The sequence below is a fragment of the Marmota marmota genome, unplaced genomic scaffold, assembly GCF_001458135.2.
Source record: "Marmota marmota marmota unplaced genomic scaffold, marMar, whole genome shotgun sequence".
In the NCBI taxonomy this organism is placed as follows: domain Eukaryota; kingdom Metazoa; phylum Chordata; class Mammalia; order Rodentia; family Sciuridae; genus Marmota; species Marmota marmota.
This window is the reverse complement of record NW_026000141.1, coordinates 2,027,583-2,045,250: the sequence shown is the minus strand read 5'-3', so window position 1 is coordinate 2,045,250 and position 17,668 is coordinate 2,027,583. Positions and strand designations below refer to the sequence as shown.

The 17,668-nt window shown below is 60.1% G+C and overlaps 1 protein-coding gene across 3 annotated transcripts in view; it reads left to right on the top strand.

Annotated features, from left to right (window-relative positions):
- Adgrd1 (adhesion G protein-coupled receptor D1) overlaps positions 1–17,668 on the top strand; it is a 97,616-nt gene that overhangs the window by 75,979 nt on the left and 3,969 nt on the right. For 2 of the 3 annotated variants that reach the window (XM_048785886.1, XM_015505634.2), the window contains 8 exons: positions 812–915; positions 1,681–1,792; positions 2,110–2,263; positions 7,861–7,927; positions 10,233–10,299; positions 11,819–11,910; positions 16,273–16,399; positions 17,527–17,568. In XM_048785886.1, coding sequence (XP_048641843.1) covers positions 812–915; positions 1,681–1,792; positions 2,110–2,263; positions 7,861–7,927; positions 10,233–10,299; positions 11,819–11,910; positions 16,273–16,399; positions 17,527–17,568 — 765 coding nt within the window. The remainder of the gene's footprint in view (positions 1–811; positions 916–1,680; positions 1,793–2,109; positions 2,264–7,860; positions 7,928–10,232; positions 10,300–11,818; positions 11,911–16,272; positions 16,400–17,526; positions 17,569–17,668) is intronic. The other variant, XM_048785887.1, reaches the window with a different exon arrangement.

Here is a 17,668-nt window from a genome sequence, read left to right as displayed (position 1 = left end):
AGTCCCCTCCTGTCCTAGGGACGGATCTTGGTGTGTGGTCTGTGGCCTCTGGACGTGACATCCACAAGGTATTCAGGACCCAGGCCTCTGACAACAGGCAGCCGGCCTGGCCTCGAGCCTCGAGCCTCGGGAGCAGGTGGGGCCCAGGGCGATATGTGTCCGACCCTGAGGCCTAGACTGGAGCCATTGTCCTGAGGCTGCACTGTGGGGTGGCCTGTGGCATCTGCATTTGCACACTGCCTGATGTCTGAAAGGTGTCACACGCCCCGGAGGCGAATGTGAAGTCCATGTAGGCTGCAGGTGCTGGGGCCTGTGGGTGCTAGTGCAGAAAGAGCAGCCATGCCAAGGGCTGTCACTCTTGGTGGGGTGGGGTGGGATGGGGGTGCTGAGTGGGCACCAACCTACCACAGGGTCACAGCATGCCACCCAGCAGGCACCCTCCAAGCCATACTGTAGGTGAATCCCTTCAGCCCCTGGTGCCCTGACACAGGCGGCCAAGTCTCATTTCACGGCCAGAGGCCTGCAGCCCGCTTGGTCCCAGAGCATCTACTGGGACACAGACCAGCTGGACTTGAACCCTGGCGGTCTGCTCTGGACCCTGCTCTTCCCCTCTGCAGGCAGCCCATCCTAGGCAGGAGGTGTGGGGAGGAGACCTGAAGGATCTGAGGGCAGCCTGCAGCACCCCAGGTGCTGTGCAGCCAGGGGCACCACTTAAGACTGCCCATGGGGGCAACTGCAGGCACGGGAGTGGGCGCTGTGGCCTGGATCTGGGCCCTCTGGCCTGTGCCCACGCCCCTCTCTGCTCCCGCAGCTTACACGCGGCCACCAGGTGGCGCTGTCGTCCATCAGCTACGTCGGCTGCTCGCTGTCCGTGCTCTGCCTGGCCGCCACGCTGGTCACCTTCGCAGCTCTGTCGTAAGTCACCCTGTCCCCGGCTCCGGGAGGTGGGCAGCTTCAAAGACATGTCGATGTCCCTGCCCTCCTGCATCTCCTCCTGGCGTTTGCAGTCCTATGGGACAGCCCAGCCCTGCTTGGGCCCAGTTCACCCTGGGCCGATGACCCTTACTCAGCGCCTGTGCCCTTAAATCTGCAGTGCAGGGAAGGGCTATGGAGTGGGGACCCAGGCTTCATCCACACAGGAAGGCCTGCAAAGACCCCCAGCCCAGACCCAGGCAAGGGCAGGTATGGCATCCGTGCTGACGGCCTGTTCCTCAGCAGGCCACACTGGGCATGTGGTCAGCTCTGAGGGCCCGGCTGTGCCAAGACAGACAGGGATACACTTGAGTGGGTATTGTCAGAGGTTAAGAGAGGAGGAAAGCCTACAAGACAGAATGAGGTGAGCTGCTCAGAGCAGGAGGTCAGGAAGCTCTGTCTGAGAGGAGGCATCTGAGCCACCATGCAGAGCCCTGCTTGGGAACAGCAGGTACAAATGCCCTGGGGCTGGAGGCGGGGGCTCAGACTGCAGGGCCACTGGGGCTGTGGAAGGGCAAGGATTCCATCTAAGAGCAATCGGGAGCCAGAACAATCCAAGCAAGGAGGGGCAACACTGGGCTGAACTTTGTAAGACCCTGTTCAGGGGAATGGACATTGGGACCACTGTGGGGGCAACAGGTGCCCCGCCTGGGGAGGGGTGGCAGAGTCTGAGCTGACACTGGGACTCACGCCCCACTGTGTCCTCAGCTCTGTCAGCACCATTAGGAACCAGCGCTACCACATCCATGCCAACTTGTCCTTTGCTGTCCTGGTGGCCCAGGTCCTGCTGCTCATCAGCTTCCACGCTGAGCCGGGCACGGTGAGTGGGCAGCCCTCATGCTGGGGCCATCCTGCCTCCCTGACCTCACTGGGGGGCGCATGCAGATCTCCCCTGCGGCAGGGCTGGTCTCTGCAGAGGGAAGGCCAGGCCCTCTACTGGACAGGACACCATGCCTGGATGGGACTCGGTGATGATTGGCCATCCCTGAGCGGATACAGACAAACCCCAGGACCAGAAAGGGCAGCCCGGACTCCCCAGGAAGAAAATGAGGCCACCTGAGCAGAAGCTGCCCGAGGCGGAGGCTGGGCCGACAGCAGACCCCTCACCACAGTCTCCCCATCTCCGCTGACCCCTAGATCCCCTGCCAGGTGCTGGCCATGCTCCTGCACTACTTCTTCCTGAGCGCCTTCGCCTGGATGCTGGTGGAAGGGCTGCACCTCTACAGCATGGTGGTCAAGGTCTTCGGCTCGGAGGACAGCAAGCACCTCTACTACTATGGGCTGGGCTGGGGTAGGTGGGCCGGGGTATGAGGGCAGACGCGGAGGGAGGTTGGGTGATGGTGCCTCCTGTGGCAGGGAGGAAGGAGCCTTGCTGGTCCAGGGCAAAGCTCCCACGTCTCCCGAACACTCCAACGTCCTGACGTGGCTCGGGGCTTGGTCTTACAGAGAACCCACGTTGGGCGTCTTGCCTTTCTGTTGACCGTCTCATGAATTCCTGCTTTCATCTCTCCCTTCCTGCCTCCTGCTCAGGCCCTGTTCTCTCCTCCTGTGTGTGGGGACAGTATGGGCTCAGTGCCCACTGTGGGGTACCAGGCGTGCATTTCCTTCTTGGCGCTACTTTGGCTGCCCCGTGCTCCGTGTGTGTGTGTGTTTCCGTGCACCTCAGAGTCTTTCTGGTTCTCAAACATCCTTCTCTGACCCCTTGCTGTTTGACCTCCACAGACTTGTGCCTCTCCTGCCTCTTCCTAGGATTTCTGCCCCTTCCCCTGGAATGGCTAGTCTGACTCGTGAGCTTGTGGGGTTTGTTGTACAGTTGGTAAATTGCTGTGCTGGGAAGTGAGCAGATGGCCGCTGTGGCTTGGACAGGTGCTCTGCGCACCGCTCAGGCCTGTCTCTGTTTCCTCTTTGATTTTCCTCTAGTTGTTTGTCCCTGGAGAGCGGGTCCTGAAGTCACCACCTGCTGTGTTGTGACTTCTCCCTTCAGTTCTGTGGGTTCTGCTTCCAGTGTTGGGGCTCTGCTCTGGGTCAGGAGCACAGCCTTGGCAAGAGCACGGCCCCTGGCACGCTGGAGGCTCACCTGAAGGGTCCCCCCAACCCCTCCCTGTGAGATGTGGGCCACCACAGGCTCCTCCAAGTGCCAGTGGGTTGCTGTTGTTCCCAGCAAGGGCCTAGGGCACACCCCACTCCATGGCCCTTTGCAGGGGGCTTTGAGGCCAGTCTTTGAGGTGCAGGCCTAGTGGGGTCCCTTGCCAGGCTCTCCCTGCCTCTTCTCCCCGGTGGGGTGCTCTGGGACCTTCCTCTTCCTGGTGCATACTCAGGCCCCATCCCTTTCCAGGGTGTGCCCTTGGCTCCAGCTCTCCACACTCCTCCAACGGACTCAGGTCCCATGCGGAACACTTTAGAGTGTTGTGGTCTAACCCCCTGCTTCTCTCCTGGGAAAATTCCCCAAGGCCAGGGGCAGGGGGACATGGCCTCTGCCCTGAAAGCCAGCTGAGAAGGGACAGAGAGGTCCCATGTTCCTAGCCCACCTACCGTGGGGCCCTGCACACTGCCAGCTGGAGCCAGAAGGCAGGAAGCCCCTGCAGCTGCTGCCCCTGGCTCAGGGTTCCAAGACATGGGGTTCTGGGAGTGGGAGGCGGGGTCTTGCCCTGGGCGGGGCGGTTGATGAGGCCTGTGGTGTCCACAGTGCTGGAGCTGTGGCTTCCTTGCACGCATGGGGCTGGTGGGGAAGCCGGAGTTGAGTTCTCAGCCAGAGTAGGGGATTTTCCTGAGTGAACTTGCCTTCGTTTGCTGGGCACCTTAGGAAAATGCACAGACTGAAAGTTTGTTTAAACCACTTAGCCAGAGTGTCTGTGCCCGGGCCTGGGCGTCCTCTCCCATGGACAGCCGGTGAGTTGGACTCTTACCCATGCTGGGGCGTCTGGGCGAGCACAGGGCCCCCTTTCTGCAAGGCTTGGGCTGTTACCTGGCGTTCTTACCATTGCTGCGAGGTGTGGATCCGGCTCTGGGGACCTGCTGCCTGTTTCTAGTTTTCTCCAAATAGATTTAATTTTCGCAGCCCTCATCATGCAAGGAGGAGATTAAGCTTGTTTACTTTGTGCTTTGAATTGGTAAATGTAATTTATTTGAGGATGAAGTGGAGTTAAATTATGCATCCCTCATGGCCTCCCCGGGGAGCAGGGAGCAGTGAGCAGGGGACCTGGGCCCCTCCTCCCCACTGCAGCTGGCCCTGCAGGGAATCCCTGAGGTCTGCTCAGAATCCCGGGCCCACCTTGCTGCCCCTGCTGCAGGGTCACCGTTTGCACACACTGGCCCCAAGTCCAAATGTCTACCCCTGTCCACTCCCAGCGAGCCCAATTCCAGTGTGACCAGCTCCCGCAGTCCTTCCTGACTCCCCAGGGGAGAGCTGCTTCTTCCTGTGAGTCTGACTCCATTAGCAAGGGTTTAGAAGGTGATTGCCGGCCACCTGCAGTTTTCCAGTTTCTCCAAGGAAAGAAGAATCACGCCATTTAGAGGCGCAGGCGTGCGCACGCAGCATGTGAATAATAAGCCCCAGCAAAGACAGAGGAATGTACTGAAAGGGTTGACGAATCCGTCCTGAGGGGGAGAGAGGAGCCCAGTGAGAGGAGCCGCCGAGGTCGGGTGGGAGTGTATGTGATAATCGAGTCGATGCAGCCTGCAGGAGCCATGTTGGAGAAAAGTGGGTTATTTGCCAATACTTGAAAATTGAGGGACTTTGCATAAAATTACCAAGTTCTTTTGAAGAACGAGGAGGTCCACGCACACCGAGTTTGTATTCCTGCTAGGCAGCACAGGCTGCAACTGTGCGGCTTCTGATACAGACGCCTGCGGTCCCTGCAGGGTTTGAGTCTGTGGCCCCGAAGCAAGCTGCGTACAAACAGAGCCAGGCGGTCCTCAGCCCTCCATCTATCTCCCTGTCAGCTTCCCCGTAATTAATTTCATCAGGAGCCCGTGAGCTGCGTCCGTCATCCCAACCCAGCTCCTTGGCTTTGGGCCTAAGTAAAGACAGTCTCCAGGCAGCGGGCTCTCCCGGCCTCTGCCATTAATTAAGAAATTAGCTGGAGGCTGACCCAGAGCAGGAGAGGCCACACTGCAGGCGGAGCCCTTGGAGCCCTGGAGACGGACGCTTGTTCCTCACCTGGCCATGCACCAACCCGCGGGCAGTACCATGCTCTGGAAGCCCCGAGGCTGTTCAGAGCTGAGGTGGGGGCACAGGGTGGTCAAGTCAGCCACTGTCCTTGAGGCTTGCTGGGGCCCAGGTGCTCTGCAGGGACTGTGAGGGGCATGAGGTGAGTGGAGTGGCACCGCCCCCAGGAGTGTGGGGGCACCCAGGAGAGGATGGGAGGGTGAGAAGCAGAGTCTGTACCTCCCTGCAAGAGAGAAATCTGATCACAAGCTCAGCAGGGGTGGAAGGTGGCCTGTTTTATTTCCCTTTATTGCAATCCAGTCTCTCTCATGAGACTGGGACATTCAGTAATTCATTTATTCCACATTTGAAGCAAAGTGTTTCAGGGGCAAGATTCTTTCCAAGGTGTTTAATTTAAAAACAAAATCCAAAACCCTGGTATTCAAGAAGGGGGCGGCGGGACCCTCCCCCCAGGGTGCTGGGCAGCTGTGGCCTGGAGGTGCTGGGAGGACAGCCTGCCCATCTTCTCCTCCAGTGCAGAACCTGCCAGGAGGGAACCAAGAGCCACCCCGTGTTCCCACCCCATCTTTAGTTCAGGAATCTGAGAAATACGGCTTCCTCCCGAGGAGCCTTGATCACCCTCTGGGGAAGGCCCAGGTGGAACAGGGAGCTGGCCCTGGCTGTCCTTCTTCAGAGGGTGGAGAGCAGGGACACCCCATGGGGCCACTGTGCCAGATCTAGCTTCCTGCAGGGTGCTCTGCTCTCTGAGCCCCTGGGTGAGTTGTTTGCAGAAACAGGTTCACGAGGGCTCTGCCTCAGAGCATAGGTGTGTGTGCAGGACTGGCTGCCGGAGCGGGTGCCGTGGTGGCTCAGCCTGGGCCATGCTGCGATGTGTCTCCCCTTCAGTCACAGGCACATTCACCTCTGACCCTTCCCAGCTGCAGAGGGAGATTGGAGGCCAGCTCACCCGGGGTCAGGGCAGAGCCTCTAAAACCAATCCAACCCTTGAATCCCTTCTTTGCTGAGACACTGAAATCTCTGGGAATTGCCAGTCCAGGTGTTTTTTCTTAGATTTCCCTTGACCTCCACCTCTTCCGCACAGTCTGACGGCTTTGTAAATCATTGAAAGCACTTAATTAGTCACACTTAGTCCAGCTCAAACTGGCTTAGGCAAGCAGGGAGTCTAATGGCTTACCTAATGAAAAAGGTCCAGGGTGGTGGACTTCAGCTTGATCCACAGTCACCATCTGCCCTCCTTGCCAGGCATGGTGGCACACGCCTGTCACCCCAGTGACTGGGGAGGCTGAGACGGGATGATCACAAAGTTCTAGGCCAGTCTCAGCAACTTAGTGAGGTCCTGTCTCAAAAATAAGGGGGCTGGGAATATAGCTGAGAGGTAGAGTGCCCCTGGGTTAGATCCCCAGTACAAAAAAATTTTTAAAAAAGTTTTGCTTTCCTTAACATTCTCTAAGTTGGTGCTGCATCTCTGCCCTGGATGCCAAGGCAGCTGGGTGGATAAGGGTCCCCCTGGTCCTCGCCCTCCCAGGAACCAGTGGGAGCTTCTCGCACAGCCGTGTCAAGGAAGTCCCTTAACAGGGTCTCATTGGTCCATCAGGGCTAAGTGCCCTGACCAGTCACTGTGGCCAAGCACTGGATGTCCCAGCAGCCCCTGTGGGTCACCTGCCTCTAGAGCCAGGGACAGGAGGTCCCTGAGCCACATGGATGGTGAGGTGGTGTGGCTCCCTGAGCAGCACTGTCTCAAACATTGGCTGCTTGGGCACTGTGTCCGCGACAGTGCAGCTGGTCGCCCAGGACTCCAGGGCCAATGGAGCTAGCTCCCTCCCCGCCTCCCTGTGGATCTTCAGGGGGTCTCAACTGACACCACTGATTCTGTCCCATGATCCTCTGCACTGTGGGGGCTCTGCCAATGATCCCCCTAGGGCTGCAGTGCACTGTGAGGAGGTCTGTCCCATGATCCTCCTGGGGCTGCAGTGCACTTTGAGGAGTTTTGTCCCGTGATCTTCCTGGGGATGCAGTGCACTGTGAGGAGGTCTGTCCCATGATCCTCCTGGGGATGCAGTGCACTGTGAGGATGTCTGTTTCATGATCCTCTGGGGATGAAGTGCACTGTGAAGAGGTCTGTTCCATGATCCTCCTGGGGCTTCAGTGCACTGTGGATGGCTCTCCCTATGATTCTCCTTGGGGTGCAGTGCACTTGAGGAGGTCTTTCCTATGATCCTCCTGGGGATGCAGTGCACTATGAGGAGGTGTGTCTTATGATATTCCTTGGGCTACAGTGCTCTGTGTGGAGGTCTGTCCCATGATCCTTCTGGGGCTTCAGTGCACTGTGGATGGCTCTCCCTATGATTCTCCTTGGGGTGCAGTGTACTATGGGGTCAGCAGAACCTCTGGCCTCCTACCTGATGCCTAGGGGCTCACCATTATAACAGAAATGCCTTTAGCTCTTGTCACAGTCCCTCTGGGCCAGCTCCACCTGGTGAGAGCCTCGGGTCACACAAGCTGAGTGGGGCTTCCTTACCTGTCAGTGCAGCTGGCCTGTCCCTGGGATAGACTCCTGGGCTTCTTGGCTAGAGCCTGGGAGGGTGAGTGGGTGTGAGTGCCCACGCCTGGCCTCCATTGCCCATGCTTCCTTGAGGGCAGGGGCTCTGTGGCCAGCATCGGCTGAATTTGGTGTAACAGAGGAAGTGGGCGGGCTGACAAGCTCTCTCTCCTCTCCACAGGGTCTCCGCTACTCATCTGCATCATCACCATAGCATCTGCCTTGGATAGTTACGGGACCAGTGACAAGTGAGTGAGGTGTCCTGGCAGTGTCTTGTGTTTGGAGGGTCCTCCATGGGGAAGGGCACCAGTAGGCCTGCTGGCCTTGGCCCTCTGTTGTTCTAGCTGCAGGGCTCACTGGTCCCTTGCCCCAGGCCCTGGCAGTGCGACAGTCCTGGGCACACATAATACAGTGCCCCCGGGGAGGGATAGGGGTGTCACAGTGCCCTAGGGGAGGGATGGGAGTATCACAGTGTCCTAGGAGAGGGATGGGGGTAACACAGCACCCCAAGGGAGGGGTGGGTATGTCACAGCACATCCTGGGGTGGGATGGAGGTCTCACAGCCCCCAGGGGAGGGATGGGGATGTCACAGTGCCCCAGGGGTGGGAATGGGGTGTCACAGTGCCCTAGGGGAGGGATGGAGGTGACACAGCCCCCTGGAGGGTGGGATGGGGGTGACACAGCATCCCGGGGGAGGGGTGGGGATGTCACAGCACCCCTGGGGTAGGATGGGGTGTCACAGTGCCCCCAGGGGGCAGGATGGGGGAGTGTCACAGTATCCTTCAGAGGTAGGACGATGGCTGGTGGAAGTTTCTGATGGAATTTTTTCACCCTGTGGTCCCCCATGGAGCCCAAGTTTATGCCCCAGGAGCCCTGAGAAAAGGTGGTTAGCAAGTGCCTGAGCATGCCCTGCTGGGCAGGAGGGGGACTCTGGGCCAGGCCACTGCTGTGCCAACTGAGCCAGGAGGGGAGGGGGAGCCAGCCGGGAGGGGCTCACCTTCCACAACTTGTCCTCAGAGGAGGGCTGCTGCTTGGGGGTCCCAGGAGGCTGAGCCTGTCCTGCCAGACTGAGGGGCCAGGGGCCGGGCAGCTGGAGGCAGCTGAATGGAGGAGAGAAGGCAGTGGAACACCCCAGGGCCGGGAGGCAGTGTGTTGGCAAGTGGGGAGAGACAGCCTCTGCTCCAGGCAGCGAGGGCCATGGAGGCCTGGAGGAGGGGCGGAGCCAGAGGACTGAGGAGGAAGCACCTGGGTGCTGTGCCTCTATCCCGCTGCCTCTAGAAGCTGAGGCCCTGATGGCAGAGAGTGGCCTTCTCCAGCTACCTCGGGGAACTTGCCCTGCTCTGAGCCCCTATAGCTCATGGGTGCTGGCCACCTCCTCACCCAGCTCTGACATTGGCCTCTCTTGCCCTGAGCTGGGGGGTAGCCTGGCGAGGTTCAGGGGTCCCTGGACTACAGGGCAGGAAGGGTCAGGAGGGTCCTGAGGTCCTACAAATACACCATTCTGGGTGAAAGTCAGGAAGTGCAGGCTGCCTGGGTGGTGCTGCCATCCCTTAGGAGCCCGGGGAGCTGGTTTTGAGTCCTGGCAGTGCACTTCCTCGCCTGGCGCGTCCAGACGAGATGTGTCCTCCCCGGGCTGTGTCCAGACACACATGGCCTCACACAGAACTCTCAGCTGTTTAGGGCATTTGGTGTCCCATGGTCTAGGAGGTCCTGGGGGGTGGGTGGCTAGGGACAGGGCACCCCTGCATGTTGAGGGTCACCTGGTCTTTCTGGGCCTCAGTTTCCCCATCTGTGGGATAGGAGTGACCACAGCCTTGCCAAGGGATGCTGTAGGCTTGAATGGGACCTGAATCAGTCTGGGCTTTATCACGAGTGGGCCAGACCTGCTGTGAACTAAAGGTAGCCCCGAGACATCACACCATGTGCCAGACTGTGCCCCACGCCTGGCCAGGCCCCGTCAATGTGCTCAGTGTCCTGGGAACACTAGCTTCTGGGGGCCAGAAGGGTGACATCTCCTGGGAGCCTGAGGCTCTGGGTAGTTCCACAGGCTCTGCGAAGGTATGGGATTCTAAGGGACCTGGCCTTCTTGCCTGAGCTCTGGGGTCACGTCTTGGAGCAGGGAGGAATTTCACATCCTCAAACTGGACCCTGCCTCCTAGGACATTAGAACAGTGACCTAGAGGTGTGGCTGACTGGCAGCCCCTGGTAAGTGGGCAAGGCAGGGTGCCTCCCATGGTGGCCACCATTCTACCAGGCCTCGGGGAGGGCATGGCCAGGCCACGGTCTGAAGTGCTCTGGAGGAGGCCAGTCCCGGCAGAGTTTATGTGGAAACCCACTCTGGGCTTTGGCTGGGCTCTTCAGAGGTTGCTGACCCAGTCTGTAGACTGGAAGATCCTCTCCAAGAATGAGAGATGAGATAATCAGGGATTGAAAAGTAATTGTGGGATCAGCACTGGGAGTGGGGCCCAGGACTGTGACTGAGAGCAGTGGGGATGGAGGAGAAGATGGGGCCACGGGCCAGGTGCTGAGGTGACACTCTGCTTCCCTCCACAGCTGCTGGCTCTCCCTGGGGAGTGGCGCCATCTGGGCCTTCGTGGCCCCTGCCCTGCTGGTCATTGTGGTAGGTGCCCACACAAGGGTTCGGAGCAGGGCTGTGGATGGGCTCCCTGAGGACACACCCAAGGGCACAGCATCGCTGTCTCCTGCTCTCCCTGGGGCTCAGCTGCAGTCCCGGGAAGGCCCTGGGCTCCCCCTCAGGCCCACCCAGGTCCTGGTGCTTCCCGCTGGAGCTCAGGGCAGAGGCATGGGCAGGGTGAGCTCTTGGCTGGGCAGCCGTGTTGCCACATCGCTCTTCTCTGTGCAGTGCTGGGCTGGGTGGTGCCTGCTGAGTCCTTCCCTCTCCCTACCCTTGGGAAACTTCTGTTCTTCCACAGAGGAGAGGATAGTGGGGGGCTGAGCCACCGCATGGAGGTGGCCTGGGAAGACGGGGTGCCCGGCAGAGAGACATGGTTAAGCCTTGCTCACTTCCTGCTGTGGGAGCAGCGAGAGGCTCGGCAGGTCAGGGACAGGGTCCCATTTTGCCTAGGGACGCTGCACAGACAGAGTCTCTTGCTGTGAAGAGAGCCCTCAGCAAAGGGTCCTGGGAACTGGGAGGAAGTGGGGGCCCTGGGAGTGCAAAGGTAGTGGACGTGGAGTTACAGGGAAAGTGTCCCCAGGCCCCAGGATAAGCCCAGCAGAGGGGCTCAGAAAGGCCCAGAATGTGGCCACTGTTGGCGATATATGGCATGGCACAGCTAGGTCGCAGATGACCTGACCACACCCCCAGGGACTCCTGCTGTGTCTGTGTACCAAAGCAGGCACAGGCCAGCAGCCTACCCGTGGGCCTGAGGGGGACACTGCCAGGTGTCATTGCCACAGGCAGCAGCATGTTCCCATGGAGGATCTGGGCCTGGAGCTGACCTCTCACTGTGTCCAGGATCTCAGACACGTTCAGAGTCAAGGGGTAGAGCCCAACCACCATGCAACCCACAGCCCAGCTGTGCATCCTACCTCAGACATAAATTGAGGGCCTCTTCCCCTTGCTGTCCCCGCCTGGCCCCTCCCGCTCGGGACCCCGAGAACTGCCTAGGTGAGGGGACAGATGTGCTGGGACCTCTTCCAGTGTCTTGAGGGAGCCTCCCGGCAGGTCTGGAGGTGCTGGGCAGATGGACCCCACCACCACAGTGTCCAAGCACCATGAGAGGCAGGAAGTGACGGCTAGGCCTGGGTGGCTTGCTAGGCGGGGCTTCTCACCCTTGAAGGTCAGTTTGCATCGCAGCGTCTTATTCTCTCACCATGTGGGGAGTGAGTCTCTGAGGACCAGGTCTGGGGGCCTGGGCAGGAGGGAGGTGAGCGGGAGCTCAGGTCAGATACCGGAGGTCATTCTAGACTCTAGAGCTTATCTCTGCTCTTCTCCTGGCACCCCTGAGCTCACCTGGGCGGGCCTGCGTGTCATCTGCTGGGGACACCCAGAGACCTGGGACACGTTTGTCCCAGTGTCAACGCCGACTGGCCTAGGAGAGCTGGTTGCGGGGTGGACGCTGAGGCCCTGTGCATGCTGTGGCCTGCTCACTGTCCCTCCTGGTGGTCCTCCCTTGCAGGTCAACATCGGCATCCTCGTGGCCGTGACCAGGGTCATCTCCCAGATCAGTGCCGACAGCTATAAGATACACGGGGACCCCAGTGCCTCCAAGTAAGTTGACCACGGCTTCTACAGTCCTGCCAAGCTGCCCCCCAGGCTGCTCACAGGTCACAGGGGATGGCCATGCTGCTGCCATGGCTGTCACCCAAGTCTTCATCTTGCTCAGGGTCCTCAGGACCTCACCAGGCATCCCTGGCCCTTGTCCTCACAAAGGTCCCTGTTCTCTGCCAGGGACCCGTGGCAAGGTCCTAACCCAGGTTGGCAGCCCCCACGTGAACAGAGAGGGATTGAGTGAATGTCCCCCTGGGAATGCCCCACCAGGGTGAGAGATGGCTGAGGGGGGAGGGGAGTTCCCCCTCAGGGGGCCCACCATTTGCTGACTCTGAAGTCCATTAGCCTCTGGGCCTGGCTTTCCTCACTGTGGAGTGTGGATGGCCACAGGACCCCCTCGTGGTCCACTGTGTGGAAGAAGACTCTTGATAGCAGAGCTTCCCCCTGTGCTGGGCTGGCCGTCTGGAGAAGGAGTGGGCTCTCTGGGACGGTCCTGCCCACGCAACCTGCTGCCTCTGGCCTTCTGGCCGTATCCTCTAGGGCACTGCTGATGCCCCACACAAGCAGGCCTAGGACTGGTGCATAAGAAGATGGTAAGGTGCAGAGCTCGGCGCCCTCCTTTGCCACAGCTGGGTGGCCGCACAGTCTCCAGATCAGCTCCTCCCCCGCAGCTTTCCTCCTCCACTTTGGTGTCCCTCCCAGAGTGACTGTGGCCTCCTGGTGGCAGAATGGCTGCAACAGTTCAATCCAGGGAAAGATCCCCTCCCTCCTGTTCTGATGCACCCTGTGCCTGAGCGGGAGGACAGGACCTGCTGGGCCTCATGCCCTCCTCGAATCCATCCTGGCAGGGTGGGATGCCCCCACAAGACTGGTAGGCCTGGGTCTCCTGGGCCACCCTGATGCTGGGCTGTGCCAGCCCCCCAGGTCCAGGGCTGAAGGTGGCAAGGCAGCTCTTACAGGAGTTTGGAGGCTACTGACTGACTGTAAATGACTAGCTCTAGTGTATCTTTTCTGATCTGAGAGCAAAAGCCATAAACAAGCCAGCAGCAAATCCATGAGATAATTATTCTGTAACAAATCTAAACTCTGTAAATTAACCCTCCAGGGGCTGCAGCCCTTTGGAGCTCTCCAGCCCCTGCGAGTGTCCAGCCTGTGCCAGGAGGGAAAGTGCTCCTGGGGTCAGGAGCTCTTCCTTTCCTCCTGTACCGAGAGGCAGAGGGAGAGCTGCCCTGCAGGACCAGGCCCTCCCTGTCCCCAGGACACTCCTGTGCCCTCGACCCCTGACTCGCTTCTCCCTCCTTGCCCTCCTGAGAGCCCACTGGGAGGCAGCCTGCCCCCTGCTCATCTCTCTCCACGGGATCCCCAGGGACTGGCAGCTGTCTCTGCTCCCCTAAGGAAGTGCCTGGGCCAGCTGGTCAGCGTCTGTAGAGCCACAGGGTGGCATTGCCCTGGTGCCCTTGAGGCTGCACATGGCAGCCAGGGACGTGGCCTTCCAGGAGACTGTCCAGGCAGGTGGCTGTCTCTGGGGCACAGCCAGCACAGCCCGCTGACACCAGCTGCCCTTCTCTAAGTGGCCAGGTCTGACTGGGGCTGTCCTGACTTTCCCTGTGGCCTGGTCAGCTTCCGAGGCACACCAGCTGCCCCTTCCCCAGGGCTCTGAGGCAGAGGGAAGTAGCAACTGCAGCACCTTGGAAGCTCCTTCGGCCCCTTCTACACCTATCAAGGTGCAGCCTGGTGGCTGTCTTTGTCCCAGCCGCGTGTCCAGTGGGTAACAGGACGAGAGGCTTCCTTGGGGGCCTTCACAGGGCTGGCTTCCGCTCTTCACAGATCTGTTAACTGGCTGCAGTTCCAAACCCACGGGAAAGCAGCAGAGCGTGGTCAGGTTTGCGATGAGACCCAGGCCCTGGAGGTGGGGTGAGGGGTGGGCCCATGGGTGCACCGTGGCAGGGGCCTTGGGAGGGGGACTCACCAGGGCCTGAGCCTCCATGCCAGGCCCACTGCCCTGGGCAGGCTGTGAGGCATCGGGAGGAGAGCGCCACCCAGCTGCCTCCACTGGCCACGGCCCCTCCCCTGCCAACTGACGAGGTGGCGCTGGCAGCCTGGCCATGCTAGCAGACCCCAGAGAGCTCCCAGCAGGTGCACGTCCTCCAGCTCCTTCTGCTGCTGTTGTAGCCTCAGGAGCAAAAGCACTGTCCCTGGAGCAGCAGCCCATCTGATGCCTGGCTCCTCAGGCTGCTCCTGTCCCCCAGCTTCCCAGGACGAAGACATGGCTGGAGCGTGCAGGGCGCTTGTTTCCAGGGACCGGGGTTTATTTTTATTGTACCCACATCATCAAAGCAGGGCCACAGCCTCCCTGAGAGCGGACGTGTTGGAACATCCCTTGGTTTACGGGGTCCATTGCCAGGAGCTGTCGGTGTGGGGGTCCTGGGCTAATGACAGGCTCGTCATGGCCGTGCCTTGCTGCCCCTCGGGAGGGACGCTGCACCCCGTTGTGCTCTTCTGCACACTCGTCCATTTGTTCTTCCTTTCTTGGCTTACGGCTCGATTCCTGAGGTCTGCATCCTGGCTCAGTGCTGCACTTTCAGGCTGCAGAGTTGAAAAGACAAAGTTGGTCTCGGACATCACAGAGTGGAGAGGGAGACCAAGTCAGTCCCTGTGCTGAGCTACGAGGGGTAAACTGAGGCATGTGGCAGTGGCTGCGCTGGGCAGCAGGGCCCCATTATTCTCTGGGTTTTCCCCCATGTGTGAAGGCAGAAGGCCCCCGCTGTGGAGCTCCCAGCTGTCCTGGAAGTCGGGACAGATGGCATTTGTGTACCATGAGCTCAGCGCATGTCAGAAGTGGCCCTGAGCCAGACAGCCAGTCCCCTGACTCACGCAGCCCCTGGAGTGTGCTGAGAGCTGACTCTATGCCACCTCTGTCCCAGGCTCTGTAGACACAGTGGGGACCGAGACCCAGTCTCCTGAGGCTCTCATTCTGAGGGTGCCCTGGTGAGGCTGCTCTTCCTGACGTTCCGAGGCCGGTGTGTCTCCCACTGTGGCAGCCGGGACTGACACTTCTGCCCCAACATTGGCTGGGTAGGATGGTCTGCCTGAGCATGCCCAGGTTTTCCCTGGCTCCTTGCATCCAAGGCCAACTACTAGGGCACAGTGCTGTGAGCCAGAGCAGAGCTGGCCCTCAGGGCCCTCTGTGCCCAGGTGGTCTGTGCCTTGACCTCTGCTGTCTCTCCCCGCTTTACTTCATGGGGAGGGGCTCCTTTGCAGGACTGCTCTAGGCTGCCACAGAAAATCCTGTATTGAGAGATAGCCAGTGGCTCACAGAAGAGGCTAAGAGACCAGTTGCAGAAAGGCCACAGACAGGGACAAGTGTCAAGGGCTGAGAGGAAGCAGCTGCAACAGGGTCAGGTGCAAGATTCCTGTGCAAGATTCCTGTGGTCTTCACCCAGAGACTTGCTTTGGTTGGCTGGCCTGAGTCACATGCTCCTTTCTATAGAGGACAGTGGGCAACACGATTGGCTGTCTTGGTGAGACTTCAGCCAATGAGGAAAGGGCAGAGTTAAGCCCAGGAGGGGTGATGCCCTGCAGGAGAGGCTCTGGGGCTCTGCTGCTCAGGGAGGGCAAATCTGAGTTGTAGAAAGCTGCCCGGAGGTGTCCTGGGTTGTGGGCAGGGTGGGGGTCAGCACTGGCCAGGAAGGGGGGACATCTGTATGCCCTCTGGTTCTGCCACTGATGAAACCTGTGCCGTCTTGGCCATCACTGGGGGTTGTGGGGCCTCTGGGGTCAGAGTGTCCCCTGCCCCACCTGTACAAGGGACCTGTGGGCCAAGGAGACAGCAATGCCCGCCATAGTCCCTGTGTGGGAGGGGATGGGGCCATCAGCAGTGCGGTTCAGCAAGCTCTCGTCTGGTGCCTCCTCCAGCCATGTCTGCGAGCAGTGGAGGTGGCCAGGCTGCCTGTCCCCTGCGAGCTCGAGGTCTGTGCTACAGAAGTGCCAGTGGCTGAAGCCATGGGGCCTGGAGAGAGGCCAGTGCCGTGGCTTCTCATCACAGGGTCGGGTGCTCTTGGATTGCCAAGAGGTGGGAACTTGGGCTTGCTGCCGACCTCTCTGGGCCCCCAGAAGTCGGGCCTGGTTTCTCTCTGGCCTTCGCACACTCCGCAAGGCTTGGATGGGCCACTGCCTGTGTCCTGGGCCACCCCAGGTGATGCTTGAGCTCTCAGGGTACAGTCAGGGTCACGTCCCTCCTGAGCAGGTGAACACAGTTCAGCCCAGGCCCAGGCTTCACTAGGTCCTCTGGTCCCTTCAGTCTCAAGGCCGGTCCTCAGGGCCACCCTACCTGCCCCCAGCTCCCTCACCGCTCTCTTCCAGGTTGACTGCCAAAGCCGTGGCCGTGCTGCTGCCCATCCTGGGCACCTCATGGGTGTTTGGTGTGCTTGCCGTCAACGACGGGGCCCTGGTCTTCCAGTACCTGTTTGCCATACTCAACTCCCTGCAGGTAAAATCCCGCAAGGACCACCAGGCAGGCCAGTGGGCTATGGCCCTGACAAGCTGGTGTGCGGGGGGCATGGCCTCTGTAGCCTCCACCCACCCTGAGCCCACAGTGTGGGTCTCCCCCAGGCCGGAGGACAGCAGACAGGGCTCTGCGAAGGCAGAGCCCCAGGGCTGGGACCCCATTCAGTATGGGGCGCCTGTGCTCGGGCAGCATCTATGGCGGCACATCTGGCCCAAAAGGGAAGAGGGTCAGTCTGCCAGCAGCTCTGGGGAGGGAGGCAGGCAGGGAGAGGAGGCGATGGGGTTATGTCATCTGTGGGAAGGGGAGGCAGGGGGCCCATCCTCAGAAACAGACGTGGGACACCTAGAGTCTAAGCCCTCAGACCCACTCATCCCCAGGGAGGGCAGGTGCAGGTTCCCTTCACCAGCACGGCCCAGTTCCCACAATGCCCCTGAGCAGGTGCACATAGTGTGGGGGTGCCCCATGGCCAGCGGCAGCTGGTGTCCAACTCCTTGTTGCCGTGAGCATTCAGTTTTCCTCACGTGGCTTACAGGGCAGGGTGGCAGGTAGCCCCTCCAGCCCACGTGCCCTCCAGGACCTCCTTCACCCTCTGCCGTCTTCTCCAGTGTCCTTCCCAAGGAGCAAGGCCACAGCAGGATGCCCTAAGGTGCTCCTGCACCAAGCGGGACCTCTCCGTGAGGGTCTGCTGGTGCTGGCTGGCAGGTCTGGGTGCTTGGTGATGTCCTTTACTTTCACTGTCATCATCCTCCCTGGTCTGCAGGCGAGTACCCGAGGTTCCATTGGGGTGGGAGTCTGTGGTTTCTGGGTGTCAGGCCAATGTCCAGCCCAGGATTGTCACCCCTCCCTGAGTCAAGCCTTTCTGGGCATCCACCTGTCTCTGCACCTTTGGCAAGCAGGACAGCCCCCTCTGGATTCTGTCACAGCACCTTCTGGGCTCTAGGCAGGGTTACAGGAGGGGTCTAGGAGCCCCTCCCCATGTGGAACAGTGTGGCAGAAAGTCCCCAGGTGAGGTGTCAGTGCCACCCCAGGGCTATGTGAGGGAAGAGTCCTTGGAGCTCCTTGTGGGTGACAAATGCAGGTGACTCTAACTCTGCTCCTCCCTCCTCCAGGGCCTCTTCATCTTCCTCTTCCACTGCCTGCTGAACTCAGAGGTATGTCTGCCCCACCTCCCCATCCCCCACCCTCCAACCTCCTCACCCCCACCTCCTCACTCCCCATTTCCCCACCTCCCCACTTCCCCACCTCCCCATC